The sequence below is a fragment of the Siphateles boraxobius genome, unplaced genomic scaffold (genome assembly GCF_051911475.1).
Source record: "Siphateles boraxobius isolate OS27281-9 unplaced genomic scaffold, OSU_SipBor_1 7, whole genome shotgun sequence".
Lineage (NCBI taxonomy): Eukaryota > Metazoa > Chordata > Actinopteri > Cypriniformes > Leuciscidae > Siphateles > Siphateles boraxobius.
Window position 1 is genome coordinate 29,541,426 of NW_027509197.1, and position 16,389 is coordinate 29,557,814.

General features: G+C 38.7%; 1 protein-coding gene across 5 annotated transcripts in view; it reads right to left on the reverse strand.

The window, feature by feature from the left end:
* The window catches only part of sema5ba (sema domain, seven thrombospondin repeats (type 1 and type 1-like), transmembrane domain (TM) and short cytoplasmic domain, (semaphorin) 5Ba), a 149,231-nt gene that overhangs the window by 52,878 nt on the left and 79,964 nt on the right, over positions 1-16,389 (reverse strand). For all 5 annotated transcript variants that reach the window (XR_013197199.1, XM_077216875.1, XM_077216872.1 and 2 more), the window contains exons 4-5: positions 10,848-10,947; positions 8,766-8,811 (exon numbers count right to left, since the gene is read on the reverse strand). Coding sequence is in view for 4 of the 5 variants with exons in the window: in XM_077216875.1 (XP_077072990.1) it covers positions 8,766-8,811; positions 10,848-10,947 (146 nt within the window). In the remaining variant the exon portion in view is untranslated. The remainder of the gene's footprint in view (positions 1-8,765; positions 8,812-10,847; positions 10,948-16,389) is intronic.

The window sequence follows — 16,389 nt, forward strand, 5'->3', positions numbered from 1 at the left end:
TTACATTCTGGTCCAGTCGAATCAAGGGCTTCATCTCATTCGTGGCTCCTCATCAAAAGTGAATAATCCTTTCCCATAGCTCTTCATCCCCATACATAACATCACATCATTCCACAGTGACCCTAAGGTCAAGCTTCTGGTCGTGTCCCATCTCGAGAAGTTCTGGGCCTCTGATGTGTCAGATCTAAGCTTCTCAACATTCTGAGACCCTCGGCTATATCATACCCTACCATTCAGAAGTTTAGATACAACAGTTTGTTCTTTATTTTTACTATTTTCCACATGTTAGAGAAACAGTAAAGTCATTGAAAATTTTAAATTACACAAATTATATATTGATTAATTTTAAACACATCAAAACTCTTTAATTTTTATAATATAAGTTTTCTTTTAGCATATATACTCATGACATACGTTAACACTTTAGTTCAGGGTCCAGTTCTCACTATTAAATAGTTGCTTGTTAGCATGCATACTACTAGGATATTGGCTTACTTATAAAACTCACATTAATGCCTTATTCTGCATGACTATATTCTACATCCCTAATCCTACCCATACCTAAACTTAACCACTAACTTACTAACTATTAATGACCAGTAATTAGGAGTTTGAGTCAAAAGTCGTAGATAACAGTTAGTTAATAGAGGGTATATTCGTGACGTCACCATCGACCGGAGTGACTGCGGTCACGCCCACTTAGTGGCAAAAAGACTGAGCGGTAGCATTTGTTTTCAGCGTGAATGCCGCGAAAAACACACAAAACACATCTAAAACGGGAAAGAGCTTAGCGATTGACTGTACAACTATGTTTAACAAGAAATCTGAGGTAAATGTTTTACAGGCTGCTGAAAGCTACAGAACAGAGACGCAAATGGATCGCTGTAATTCATAGAAACAACTAGACTCCAGGCAGAGAAAGGTGGATTTGTAGTTATCTTTTTTGTCAATATGCTGAATTTAGGGGTAAAATCATACCCTATATGTTGTATTGTTATATTGTATTGACAACTCAATTAAATATTTACCGTTTTATATTCTGCATAATTGGGCCTTTTTAAATAAACATTGACAAAAAACTATACAAGTTTTAGGGCTGGACGATATGATGATACAGTATATATAACACTGATATAAGCGATCACCCGGATTTAGAACTACCTACATTGTTTTTATATAAAGCGTTCACAGGCAAATTTTCTTCAAGTATTTCCACATCAACCCTCTATAGTGAGAATTGGACCCTGATCTACTGTATAGTGTGACCAAAAATTCACATATGCGCCAAATTCTTCAATAAAATAAAAAAATGTATTATAATTATAGTTGATGTGTATGTAGGCACAATTTATATTGGTCTACAAAACATTTCAAGGATGTAAGCATAGGCCTCCAGATCAAAGATCATTAGAAACTCTAACAGATCTGTCCGACTACGTCTGTGTTTTTGTGAATGGAGAAATTATTCCAGTTCATTTCGCAAAAAAGCATTTAGATGATGGCTAAACTTTTGTTTTTCGGAACAGCATGGCGCACGATCATCTATTTTCACATTAGATACAGCCACAATGTAAATGAATAGCCATGAGCATATAAATTGAATACTATAGGCTTTGAGAATGAATCATTATGATATTTTTCCTGAGCAATTGCATTAGTAAGATATGATAGATTCAAAATTGTCTGTGGAGGCTCTGGCTGGCTATATGCTGCAGCCACAGTTCTGAGAGACTAAGTTCATCTCGCATTGTAAACTGATCTGTGCAAATTTGGTTAATTTGCGCAAATGTGTACCAAAGGGACGGGATCATCAGTCGAGAAGGAAAGAGAAGCTGACAGAAGCTGTGTTTTGTATTTCTTTTCTATTGCTCGTGTAATATAACCTACTTGCAGCATGAAGGAGTCTCAAGGAGGTACAGAAAGAGCTCAGTGTGTGGGTGGGACCCAATCATGGTACCTTGGGATCCCCCATTGTGCCGAAATAGTAATGCCAAAATCATCAGACGTTCCTGATCCCATGAGACAGCTGGTACCCCATGAGGTGGAAACAGTGGGATCCTGCTGCCTTATGCATCAGTTTAGATCTTGGGAAAGAGCAGCCGCAACACAGGGCGCACAGACACCATGGACTGATCTCGTCAAAAACACTTTCTCAGGATAGACAAGTTTGGCATCTTGGGGAAAATAAGCCTACTGCATTGATGATGGTGGTAGTGATATAAACATGGCATGCTTTTCATTTATCAATCGTGTCTATGCACCCTGGGTTGATTCATAATGCAGTAGTTAAAAATAATGATAAAAAAAAGAATGTCACCATAGGCCCAGGTAAATCAAATCGCTGGAGTTCAAAGTGAGAAGATATACTACAAGTCAAAAGTTTGGTTTTAGATTTTAAGAACTGAAATGGAGATATGGGAATTAAGGAAAGAGTTTTCTTAACTATCTGGTCCAAAGGGATATTATATATATATATATATATATATATATATATATATATATATATATATATATATATAGATATAGATAGCAGTGGCGGCTGCTGGTCTCTCAAAGCGGGGAAGCTCATTTTCGGACTACATCATAGAATTGTCCATTTATTTAAACGTAAATTCTGCCCTGCGTTCCTTTTCAAGAAAATGCTCTGTGACCCTGTCGTACCAACTAGGCGTCTTTTCCAGTGACTTGACCAGTGTCCTCTCAATGGCCAGCAGAGCTAGGCTGCTTAAACTGCCTTGGCCCATTGTGTTACGGGTGTAGGACTTGAGCCGGCTTTAAACAGGAGAAGCTCCTTTCTACACCTGCAGATGTAGCTCCAATTGTTGCCACTAATGAGAACAGTTTGTAAAGCTGAGGCATTGCACTGTCCAACTCCATGTTTTTAAGGAACACCAAGTAATCACACAGCTGGAAATACTTGCCTCATGTCATCAAATTTCCCTGGATTGACTAATTCTAAGAAGAGCATACTTTCCAAATTTGAAAAACGTTGAGGAATCTGCTCCAAGATGTTATCAAGGATCGCCATGTACAGATTTCTGTAGCGCTCTTGGGGGTCCTGCAATTGGGTCAGACGGTGCTTTCTCATGGGCTCATCTCGTGGGTCTGATTTGAGATCTGCTGTTTTGGCATAAACAGCTTGGAAAGCCCCCTCTGACCTCTTCTTTTTGACAAATGCAAGAAGAGACTCAATTCTTTTCTTGCAGTAGAGAACATCCATTGCCCTCTGCTGAACAATGTCAAAGACCACAACAGGCTCAGAGAAGATTTGTTCATATGTGTACAACATGAACACAAACTCAAAATCCTCCAGTTTCCTCACAAAGCCTTTGGCACAATCCAGTGTATCATCATCCATTGTCGTATCTGCAATGATGTTATCAAATGTCTGCAGGAGGCCATCATAGTTGTTTGCCACAGTGCTCACTATCCGTGATGTGAAATTCCATCGAGTAGGAGCGTTTCTGGGCAACCTTGAACAGCCTGCAGACTCCAGAAAAGACGCCCTCTTTGTGGATTTTGAAAAAAATGTGGCAAACCCAGAGAGTGATGCAAAAACATTTCTGCACTCAGGCAAGCATTTAGCCCCCTGTGACAGCACCAGATTCAGTCTGTGTGCATAGCAATGCACAAACATTGCACTGGGGGCTATTGCTTTCACTTTGGACTGCAGACCATTGAGAGCTGAAGCCATGACAGCAGCTCCATCATAGGTCTGTGCCACAAGCTTATCCTTAAAATTGTAGCCCTGCATGTTCTCATTTAATACATCAAAAACGGACTGAGCATGTCGCCCCTCAGAAACATCAAAAAATCCAATAAAGCGCTCCTGAATTTTACCTGCACTATCCACATAGCGAACAATGACAGAGAGTTGGGCACGACAGGATATATCAGTTGTTTCATCCACCTGCCATCCAAAAAAGGGAGCATCCTGAATTTCATCTCTGATCTGATCCGAAACGGTGGCTGCAAGAGCAGAGATCAAGTCATTTTGAATAGTATGGGACATACCAGAAAACACAGTTGAGCACTCAAATTGTGTGGACAGGACAGAGTCATATTTAGCTAATGTTTCTGTGAACTCCCTGTAATTCCCCTTGTTGGATGATTCACTACTCTCATCATGTCCCCTAAATGACAGCTCCTGCCGGCCAAGCAAGGATGTCACATCAATAAGGCGGTTTAGGAAGGCCCTGTTTTTTTTTTACTGTTTCATTATGTTTAGCCACTTCAATGCCAGCACCTTTATTGATTGCATGCTCAAACCTGATCCTGCCCATGCAACTTAATCTTGCACATGCACTCACATGTTCATGGCTCTTTTCATGTCTTTTATATGCCCTGTCAAACTTTGACAGATCTTCAAACCCCACCTTTGACCAAACAACACATCCGTGAGATGGTTTCATTAAGAGGCATGGCCAGCAGTACATTTTATTTGTCACAGCACTTCCAGTCAGCCAGCTAATTTTGTCATACCAGGAGAGTTGAAAGGACCTGTTATTTTTCCCTATTTTTTGCACTAAATTAAACAGAAGGGCAGATCAACACCTAAGATTGATTTTAAGCTTTTCCTAAAGCTTTTTAAACTTCGCCAAAATCAGGTCGACAATATTAGCACTGTCTGACATTGTGTGCAGTTTCAACCACGCTAGCATTGACTACTATATGAATGAATGAATGAATGACGATCAAAAAAAATTATTAAACTGGCTAAAACTCAAACAAGGGATGTGGTGTGTAACTGTGAAATATATAAATGAAAATTGGCAATTTCGCACGCCAATATCAAGAAATAGGTTGCAGCAGTTTGTCTTTTGACTACACTTAAGAAATCCGCGATGGGACTGAGCGCAAATAGCTTCAGCGACTTCTTATAGTACAAAATAGCTGTCAGTCAAAAGGAGATGCAGTCTTTCGACAGATCCTCCAATCATCACGCAGACGCCCGGACTCCAGGCCAGCCCACTTCTCTATTCACCCCAGAGACGCTGAGCGTCCGTGGGCGGGACATAATCGCAGCATTTATCCAATGACCATCTAGTTTCGAAGCACTGAAAAAAACTGTTCTAAGCAGCCCCATTGAAGTCAATGGACGCTCAGCTTCAATGGGGAAATGCCATACGGAAATGTACTGTGATGCTACGAGACTGTATGAGAAGGAAATCGAGTCAGCCGACCTGCTATACGTTTCTGATTCTGAACAAACTCGTCTTCGAGATTAACTTGTTCTAACGCATTTTTAGTCAATAAAATATTAACACAATAGTACATATTTGACCATTATTTTTTTGACATTATACAGGGGAAGCAGAGTTTCCCTTGCAGTCTTAAAGAAATCGCCTCTGATAGATAGATAGATAGTCGCTGTTGGGCAGAAACTTTGTGTGTCCAAGGCCGCTACTTTTCATGAAAATTGGAAAAACACTTTTTTGAATAATTAAACACTGTGCTGGCAAAGTGGATATTGTGGCTTTATAAGGCCAGACACTTGATTGTGTCATTATATTATTATTATTAATATCATTTTAACAAAATCAAGCTCAAATGGAGTTAAGAGGTTTTTGACCAGCGAATGTCAGACGTGTTTTTGATCATCATTACAACAGCTGCAACTGAGGCAGTAAGTGCACTGCGTAATGTTTTCATCAATTTACAGGTTACAGTGTTTATTGTAGCTATGTAGGTGCTCAGTTTCTTCTGTCATTTGGCCAAAATCTCAAAGATGAAGTGCTACACACAGGCTATTGAAGACAGTATTGACTCCACGACAAAAGCTAGACTAAAGATACTCTTCTCTGCTCCCCAATTACATAAAACATTAGCCTTTATATAAAGTAAGTAAAGAAAACACTACTTATTCAAACAACCAGTTCAAGCTCAGGCGGTGCACAATGCGAGCAGCACTTCATTCAGGATCGAGGCGGGGTAGAGTTATGAGGTTTGACTGACAGTTTGAGGATCCAATGGATTTAGGAGGTTTAGTTAAACTCTTTTTAATACTGTTCATACGTTAAATATTTGCAAAACCCACAGGAAGACGTAAAGGATCACCAATATTAATGATAAGAGCAGGGAGAGCAGCAATAACCCCCCTTAGGGTAAACAGAATAGAACCAACATGAAAGTATTGCAGATATTATTAATTCAAGATTTGTAAGTACAACATAATTCAAGTAATTCGGGTAATTAGCTCCTGAGAAACGCGATAGTTGCGCTGATAGGCGTCATATTCCTATAGGTAGACGTGAGTCAGTTTAGAGTCAGCTGATGCGAGCTTGACTAACGTGACCTGCCAAGACTGACGCTACGCTTAATATATATAATATAAAAAAATGTTGTTTTAAAGAATTTCATATGCATGCATACATTTTACAAAACTAAAAGTATTTAGAAATCAAATAAGAAACAAACTCTAGTCAAGCATGTCCAATTTTTTACAGATAGTGTATGTTATACCGGGACATGGCAAATTTCCCTTATTCATAGTTTCACGGAAATGAGGACAGCAGGTGCAATACCCATGGGTCAGTTCAGTGAATAACTCAAAGGGTAAGAATCAGCTTTTTTGCACCCCATCCCAGCTTGGGTAAAGTTGAAAAGGCTCGTCTGAGCTGTTGCCAACGGCAGCATGTTTGGCACCAAGACGTACATTTCTGAGATGATCTGGCTTTCTGTCAGCCCCTTTACACTCCTGGCAGAGAGATGCAGGATAGCTCTAATGGTGTGGGGAGAAGGACAAAAGGAGGCGAGAGAGGTGGCACACAGGTGGAAGTGTGGACAAAAGTACAGCAAGCAGAATGAAAAGATGAAAAATGTGTGAATGTGATGGGAATGATTGAATGAGACATCAGTGTGCTCAGTGACAATGGCTTATTCTAAGAATAAAATGAAAGAGTATAATAGAATCTCTTGCTGCAAAATATGATATATAGGTGCTGACACCCTAACAAAAATGTTCATGGTTGCTGGATGGTAATCAAAGCGTCTGCCAAAAATACAAGTGACTTTTTCATTGGTTATCCGTAAGTTTGAATTTTGTCCTTGTTTGTATTTAAATGAGCTTTTGTACACCTGTAATTTTTTTGCCCTGATGAAGGCCTGTGCACCAAAACGCATTGGCAAAATAAAGAGCAATATCTTTTCAGCTCCATTTATCTGACTGTTTCGATCTCTCCATTTCGCAAGAGTATCTGGTACTGTCCCAAATAATAATTACATCAGCTTTTGTTATTAAATTAAATTCAGAGCAAATTTCTATAAAAGATCTAAACCTGAAGTAGCTTCCTTAATTAGCCCATAAGATATTAATACACATCTCTTTAATATCTCAATTCCTTCTAGCAAGTTAGCAATGGTATTAAAGTAAGAGCAGATGGAGACCTTTGCTTAAGACTCAATGCTGAAAAGAGTTGTCCTCAATTTTTTTGTAAAAACTGGTCAATTTTTTCAGGATTCTTAAACTTAAAAAACAGCATTTAGTTGAAATAATAATTAGTTTTTTGTATGAATTCGATTGCTGAATAAAAGTATTCATTCAAGCATTCAAAAGTATTCACAAAAAACACCTTACTGACCCCAAGCTTTTGAATGGCAGCATAAAATCAAATGTTTCTCATCAATGCAATCGAGACCAAGTACTCAAATAAGTCTCAATATGTGACCTTAGTCATTTTTTTTTTTTTTTTTCATTTCATGGATTAACTTTAGTGACACTAACTCTATAATTACGGTGTTTTGTCAATGGGTTTCAATTCAGAAATCCATGCTTTGTGTTGTCAGGTTAATTCTGTCACCAGCTGATTTCTTTCATTTATGGAATTTCCTTTAACTTCCCTCTGGTATCCAGTGTCTCATTCCTCAACCTCTCGCATGTGCCCATTTTAATATTCTCCCCCTGTGTGCTGTTTAGGCAAAGACACTCTCAAAAGCTGGCAAGTTGCTTATCGATTTGGACCCGATTTGGACTTGTGATGCTCCAGTTACTCGAAATGAAGAAAGATCTGCCTTGTTTATTCACAGTTTGAGATCGCCCAGGAAAGATACACAGGCGAAGGTGAGATGGAAGAAAATTAAATTGCACCTAATCCTCTCCACTGGGACAGCGGAGAAAACTGCTACAAATTTAGTAACGCTTTTGAAACAAAACACTAGACGCAGACATGGGGATATGTGAATGGAGTGACTTATTTAGTCCCTGTTTTTGTAGTGCAAACAGCTGTGCATTTGGGTATCTAAGGTGAGTGAGAATGAAACTGACTGATACAGTTTATTGACTGACTCAAAGCTTATTTTCGAACACAAGCTGCTTCATGCATGAAACATCAGTGGTCTTCGAGTGAGAGCATTTAATAAATGTGTGGTGCATCTCCAAGACAAGGCAGAGAGCTTACTGGAGGAATAAAAGAGATATATGCAACCACAGGAACAGGTGGGAAAGCCACCACAGTCTCATTAGCTTTATTTAGACCCCAGACAGTTCTGGCTGACCTTATTGGGGTTTTAGAACCAAACCACAGTAAACTCTTTGTACATTCGCCCCTTGCTCTCTGTGCCAGACAATGCCACTACCTTTGAAGTTTGTCCAGGCGGTTTTGGGAGCTGACCCATTAATTTCAGAATCAATAACCATAAGCCACCACTCTCTAACACCAAAAGGCTTGATAGCCCTAGCAAAAAAGTTACAAAGGCCACATCAAGCAGGAATCATGATCTAGTAGAAGAGAGCGAGCGTTATGAAACACGGTAGGTCTGTATCTTACCTGTATTAATGAAATGTTGCTTAGATTTAGTCTGAACAGGTAGTTTCTGCAGACAAAAGGAAAGAGAGATTGCAAAAGGTTAGTTTGATATAATCTATCCACTGGAAAGACTCAATGACACATGACACATTCAATTTCGTTCAATGAAAATATGGTGAGAGAAATTAAAAATAATTTATATAATTAAAAACATTTCTTCTTGTTGAACTTTCCTTCTTATTTATATTAACAGCATAACAATTTGAAACACAAATGGAAATGTGTAGTTAAAATTTTTTTTTTTTTTAAATATACAGGTCCTTCTAAAAAAAATAGCATATTGTGATAAAGTTCATTATTTTCCATGATGTAATGATAAAAATTAAACGTTCATATATTTTAGATTCATTGCACACCAACTGAAATATTTCAGGTCTTTTATTGTTTTAATACTGATGATTTTGGCATACAGCTCATGAAAACCCCAAATTCCTATCTCAAAAAATTTGCATATTTCATCCGACCAATAAAATAAGTGTTTTTAATACAAAAGTCAACCTTCAAATAAGTATGTTCAGTTATGCACTCAATATTGGTCGGGAATGCTTTTGCAGAAATGACTGCTTCAATGCGGCGTGGCATGGAGGCAATCAGCCTGTGGCACTGCTGAGGTGTTATGGAGGCCCAGGATGCTTCGATAGCGGCCTTAAGCTCATCCAGAGTGTTGGGTCTTGCGTCTCTCAACTTTCTCTTCACAATATCCCACAGATTCTCTATGGGGTTCAGGTCAGGAGAGTTGGCAGGCCAATTGAGCACAGTAATACCATGGTCAGTAAACCATTTACCAGTGGTTTTGGCACTGTGAGCAGGTCGTGCTGAAAAATGAAATCTTCATCTCCATAAAGTTTTTCAGCAGATGGAAGCATGAAGTGCTCCAAAATCTCCTGATAGCTAGCTGCATTGACCCTTCCCTTGATAAAACACAGTGGACCAACACCAGCAGCTGACATGGCACCCCAGACCATCACTGACTGTGGGTACTTGACACTGGACTTCAGGCATTTGCTTCTCCCCAATCTTACTACAGACTCTGGCACCTTGATTTCCGAATGACATGCAAAATTTGCTTTCATCCGAAAAAAGTACTTTGGACCACTGAGCAACAGTCCAGTACTGCTTCTCTGTAGCCCAGGTCAGGCGCTTCTGCCGCTGTTTCTGGTTCAAAAGTGGCTTGACCTGGGGAATGCGGCACCTGTAGCCCATTTCCTGCACACGCCTGTGCACGGTGGCTCTGGATGTTTCTACTCCAGACTCAGTCCACTTCTTCCGCAGGTCCCCCAAGGTCTGGAATCGGTCCTTCTCCACAATCTTCCTCAGGGTCCGGTCACCTCTTCTCGTTGTGCAGCGTTTTTTGCCACACTTTTTCCTTCCCTTGATACAGCACTCTGGGAACAGCCTATTTGTTCAGAAATTTCTTTCTGTGTCTTAACCTCTTGCTTGAGGGTGTCAATGATGGCCTTCTGGACAGTAGTCAGGTCGCCAGTCTTACCCATGATTGCGGTTTTGAGTAATGAAACAGGCTGGGAGTTTTTAAAAGCCTCAGGAATCTTTTGCAGGTGTTTAGAGTTAATTAGTTGATTCAGATGATTAGGTTAATAGCTCGTTTAGAGACCCTTTTCATGATATGCTAATTTTTTTAGATAGAAATTTTGGGTTTTCATGAGCTGTATGCCAAAATCATCAGTATTAAAACAATAAAAGACCTGAAATATTTCAGTTGGTGTGCAATGAATCTAAAATATATGAAAGTTTAATTTTTATCATTACATTATGGAAAATAATGAACTTTATCACAATATGTTAATTTTTTAAGAAGGACCTGTATATATTACATGGATATTGGCTGTTTGCTAGTACTTATATAGACAAAAGAAAATAGTTAGTTAATAACTACCCAATTCCTACCCAATACCTAAATTTAACTACCATACAAACTATTAATAAGCAGTAATTAGGAGTTTATGGGAGCAAAAGTTATAGTTTATAATAGTTAGTATAGAGTGAGAACTGTAACCTAATCTAAAGTGTGACCTAAGTTTTTACCTCGCTCCCACTATAAGTTCATTCCTGGTGAGGTCAAGGGTCAGTTGGGAGTAGTCCCTTACACCAGGATGGGAAAAAGTGGCGATCAAAGGACTTAGAGCTGAAAGACAAAAGAAAACCAGGTATATTAGTGATACAATAAGACATTTCATAAAGTGATAGGCATTTGACAAACCTTAAAAGTTCAGATATATCAGAGCATACAAAATAAAATTCCATTAAAGAATTCATGGTTTAGCATAAAAGATGGATTAAGCTCAATGAGTTACGCAATGGAGGTCACTAATCCAGGAAAATGCTTGTAGTTTCTTCCCATGAGTTCCCAAGAACATGTGAGGAGGACCAGAGAGCTTCGCTCAAATCTAGCTGGGCCTCTTCAAGGATACTGATCCTAATTCAACATGACACTTAGTCAAAACGCTGCTTACCCAAGAAATCTCGGACCATTAAAGCACTGTTTGATACAAAGTTTCAGAAAATCAAAACAATTTGCCCTGGCAGACTCTTACAGCACAGACTGGGTCTATTAAAGTGGAATTACATGAGACAGAAAGAGCATTATGTAAATATAAAAACCACTTGATCTATTGTTAACCTTAATGTGGCTTAGTAAATGGGATTTCACTGTAAAGGAAACAAAAGATTTGTTATACTTCCATACAGAATAGGATTTCTCAGCGGTATTCTGGATATGACATGCCCAGATAAAATTCAGAAATCCTTCCCTAATATTACATAATTTAGTTTTCAAATGTTGTTTGTACTCTGAGGGTTCAAATTGCATGTCAGACTCAAGTATCACTTTACTCAGAAGGGATAAAAGCACAACTCTTACCATTCATGACCAATTAGTCAACAAAAATAACTCACAGTGCAATGTACTTCACAAGATAAAACTTCCAGAAAAACAACAATAAACATTTAATATATGGGAATACATAAAGTAAACAAAAAAAGTAAATTGTTAATTGTATATGTTAATGGTATGTGTGTGAATTATATACAATTCAGAATTCCTCTATTAAACATACATAATTAGGGTTAGTTTACAGAACAATGTACTAAAAATGGAAAGGTTTTTCCTTTGCGTTTTCACATACAGACGACAACGTCATCAAAACGATCCCCGTTCCCACGCATCCACGAAAACAGACTAAAAATGCTGTTTTTCACCAGCGTATTGATGCAGCTTTCTCACACTATTGGTCAGTGCAGCGGTGAAACTGGTTTCCATTAACAAGCAATCCATAAATACCACTTCACACAGTCCGAATCTATCACAGGGGATGGAGTCATCCAGATGCTGGGGTCATTCAAAACAATCAGTCATTCACATGGGAACATGAATGACATGAATGTAAGAGTATGTTTGCATAGAATTTACAGGAAAAGATGGAAAAATCTTCTGCTATGACACTAAATTAATATATTAACAAACTGAATGACTGGAACCATATGGCTATATTATTCAGGCATTATTAATGGAAAAATAATGACAGGGCAACAAACACTGTACACATCTGTACTATAGGCCTACCCCATCCACAAGCATCCATCTCACCCGTGTTAAAATGTTGTTATGAACTTTGATCACTCTATAGAACGTGTTCAGAGAGAATCATAGAACATTTTATTGGATATCATACATCAAGAACAGTTACAGCAGTCTTACAGACAGTGATTAATGACAGAGAGGATCAAGACAGGGTCTATTTTATATTTATATATAACTGTAGTACAAGCTTGAAGCTTGTGGAGTTTATCGATCCGTTACTGTAGGTCAGGAGTGAGACAGCTCACAGTCTATAATATAATACAGGGGTTTACAACCTTTTATGTCAGCAAACCACTGACCCAAATTATTTACTTAAAGGTTAGGGCTTTATTTAGACCATAATAATTCAATAAATCATTTGAATGGTTGCAAGTTCATTTGTAGGTTGTTTCATTTATAAAAGGTGAAAAAAAAAACATTATGCACAAAGAAAATAGTACTCATTTTGGCTACGTTCACAGTGTAAATTTTTGGGATTGGCAACCTTATTTACTAACAGGTGTGAGTCTCGAATACTGTCTGTATGAACAGGAATCAAGCTCATATTCTCTTACCATTAACCATAGTGACAGTGACCAAAGTAGTATCAAAGATGTCAAAGTCCATAAAACTAAAAAATCTTATGACTTAAAGGGATAGACAAAAATGACAATTCTGTCATTAATTACTCACCCTCATGTCGTTCCAAACCCATAAGGCTTCCGTTCATCTTCGCAACACAAGTGAAGAACCTTTTGATTAAATCTGAAATCTTTCTGTCCCTAATTGACCGTTAAGCAAGTTTCGCAACTACCACTTTGACGCTTCAAAAAGTTCATAAGGAGATCTTAAAAACAAATCTATATGGATTGAGCGGTTTAGTCTCAATTTTTCTGAAGAGACTCGATCACTTTATATGATGAACAGATATAATTTAGGCTTTTAATCACAACTAATGTGTGAAATGATCAATGTTTATATGTGTAAAAAAGCCTAAAATCAACCTGATTATATAAAATGATCGGGTCTCTTCAGAAAATTTGGACTAAACCGCTCAATTCATATGACGCAACCAGCTAACCTTGATCAATGAGCTTCATAAGAAAAACCAAACTAGTTGACCAGCATTTTCTGCCGGTTAGACCAGCAACAAACACGAAAAAAAAAACAGAATAGACTTGTTAGGACCACCATGAAAATATATTCCAGTTTTAGCCAGGTCCTGCAGGGCATGAGTGTGAATGCTTCACACACACAAAAAAAAAACGCAAAACAGGTGCACTGCAAACCGCATAGATTGTGCAGGTTGAGGGATTGTCATGATAACCTCAGAGTCCCCTGAGTTAGTCCCAACCACACCAGAGTTAAACGTCAGGCGCAGCATGAAAAAGCTGATCTTTGCAAAAGCAAACAGACTCAGCTGTATGTCCTCCAGGGCTCAAATACTTTAACCACTAAACTATCATAACATAAACAGCTCTAACTCCCCTTCGTGATTTTTTAAGAAAATCAACAAAGAGTGTGTCCACCACCACATTGAGAGTTGAGGTTATCTGAATGTTTGTTTTTATTTTGCTAACAGAAGTTGTGATCGTAAAATGTCCTTTCTAATGGACTTCTAAGCCTCGGTGAGTTTTGTATAAACGGTGGTTTTATATGCACGGATAGCTTCCACACATCATCAAGTCTGCCTGGCGTCCAGCAATCCATATGCAATAAAAAGGGATAAATATGAGGGCCGGGCCAGAAAAGGGTTGATGGACGATTATTACATTTTCCTCACCAAACACACAGTGGAAGAGATTAATGCGTTAGCCAGCAAATCCGAGGGACAAGAACAGGTTCAACAGTCTGCATCCAAGACACTCCTGAGGACATAAATCATAATCATTATGTTTTTTTGTTCTCAGAGATTTACAACTGACTGGTTCTTAATGCTACACGCAGAGAGGAAGACAGAAGTGGTGATTTTGGCCACGCTGCTGCAGGTATTGATTGCAAGACTTCTGTTGTTATGCTACAAATCACACAAGTGCTAGCTAATAACAGTCCCAGAGAGAAACTGCAGACTTCTTCTTCTTTTTTTTTGCTTGCTCATATGGTTGGGGGGTCTGCAGTCACAGAGTTCACAATCTGACAACGTGTATAGTCATGGAAACACATTGAACGGTTTCTGAACTTCATCCGATCAAAACAACACAATGGAATGACAATCTGGTTTTTAGAATAAGCATACTTGGATAGTTATGATAAACATACATAATGTACGACATTCAAAACAGAACAACGAATATTCACTATGATCATCACAAACACAACTATATATACATATAAACAATTACTAAAGAAATTAAAAAGAAAAAAAGCTGAATTATGATGTCATAACGTTCAAAAATGCTGTAAACGTTAAAAATTTTACAAATATTCTAAATGCACTTTTCCCCCTCTAAGTAAAAAGTTTAGTTCAGTAATCAGAAGTGACATGCAACTATGCACATAAATGTAGATGATTAAAATATTCAAACAAGGATCACAAAACTACAACACTATGCAAATAAAAAGCCATTAATGCTAATCCACAAACAGCAAGATCATGGGTTTTTAACATTACCCTATTATGTTTCTTTTTAATCATTAATCATTGTAAAAAAAATAAATGGATAAAGCATAATTTCCATCTATGTTTGCTGAGTTCATTGCTTTAAGCTAAATACTAAATACAAAAACAATTAAACTATAATATCCGAAATGGGGTTAGGGAGTAGATTTGGGAATATTTTATGCAGTGTGAGGCTAAAAAAAAGGTTATCAACGAGGAATACTTTCCAAAAGTAACACGAAATCAAATACCCTAAGAGAACCAGTCCTCTCTCGAATCAATATGAGAAAGTGAATATGGATCAGCATTGACTGCTGTCGGCCCAACTCTTCTGTAAAGCAGATGGGTTCACAAAGCACAACATGTAAGCACTAGTCTGTCCTATGAGAGAGACGGTCATCTAGTCTATACTTTGCATCTCTTCGCTCAAAAGACTCAGAGAATCTTATCAGAAGATGCAGGCTGGAGCTTATCTGAACACATTCCGAATTTGCTTTTGTTTTATCTTCTGGTCTCCTTCTCTATGCCTGCCGTGTGATTTTCCTGCTGTTGCATCCCCTGTTGTCACTGCATGAGCAGAGAGAGCCACAGAAATCTAAATCCTCTTACGTAGACTGCACTCTGATTATAAAAATAGGAAGACAATGAGGGCCCCAAGAAACGCCAGGGCACAACAAGAGAGGACTCTGGGGATGAGGCCGTAAATCGAGGGCCGGTTCAACTCAGGCAAAGATCTGAAAGAGCACCTTTCATAAAGCCAATGAGAGAAACCTGGGCTGGCAATTTCAAATGGCCATTGAAGCGTAACACGTAAACATATTCTTAGATTTCATGTCACGTCACACAGTGGTGCGGCCGCCATTTGTAAGACCGAATTGCAACCATGCCGTCTATCTGCCGTGCTGTAAACTGATAACAGCAAATCACAAAGAAATGTTGAGAAATTAACTAGGGGTGCACCGAAATTTCGTCCGCCGAAATTGTTCGGCCAAAATGGCATTATCGATTTCGGGCCGAAATTAAAAAAAAAAACAGCCGAAAACGTAAACCGAAAATGAATGTCACTCGCTCCTCCCATCCGTGCGCAAGCGCTTAGGTTTCACTCAAGGTCAAGCTGTTATCACGCGTCTGCCTATGAAAGATAGGGATGTCTCCCGCATATTGATAGCGGCTACCTGATGCCCGCAAATTAGTTCAAATCTCCCGGAAGAGCAAGCGAGCAAGAGCTCGTGCTCCAAACCATAGACATCATATAGAGCTAGACGCCCTATTGGCCGCTGTGGCGCAGGAAATGCGGCTGCCATCTTAAACTGGTCATATTCCTATTTGCGTTGCATAGCAGCAGTAGATGCCAGAGCACTGTGCAGCATATTCCTGCTCAAATCGGCGTACCATCACTCGGGGATTAC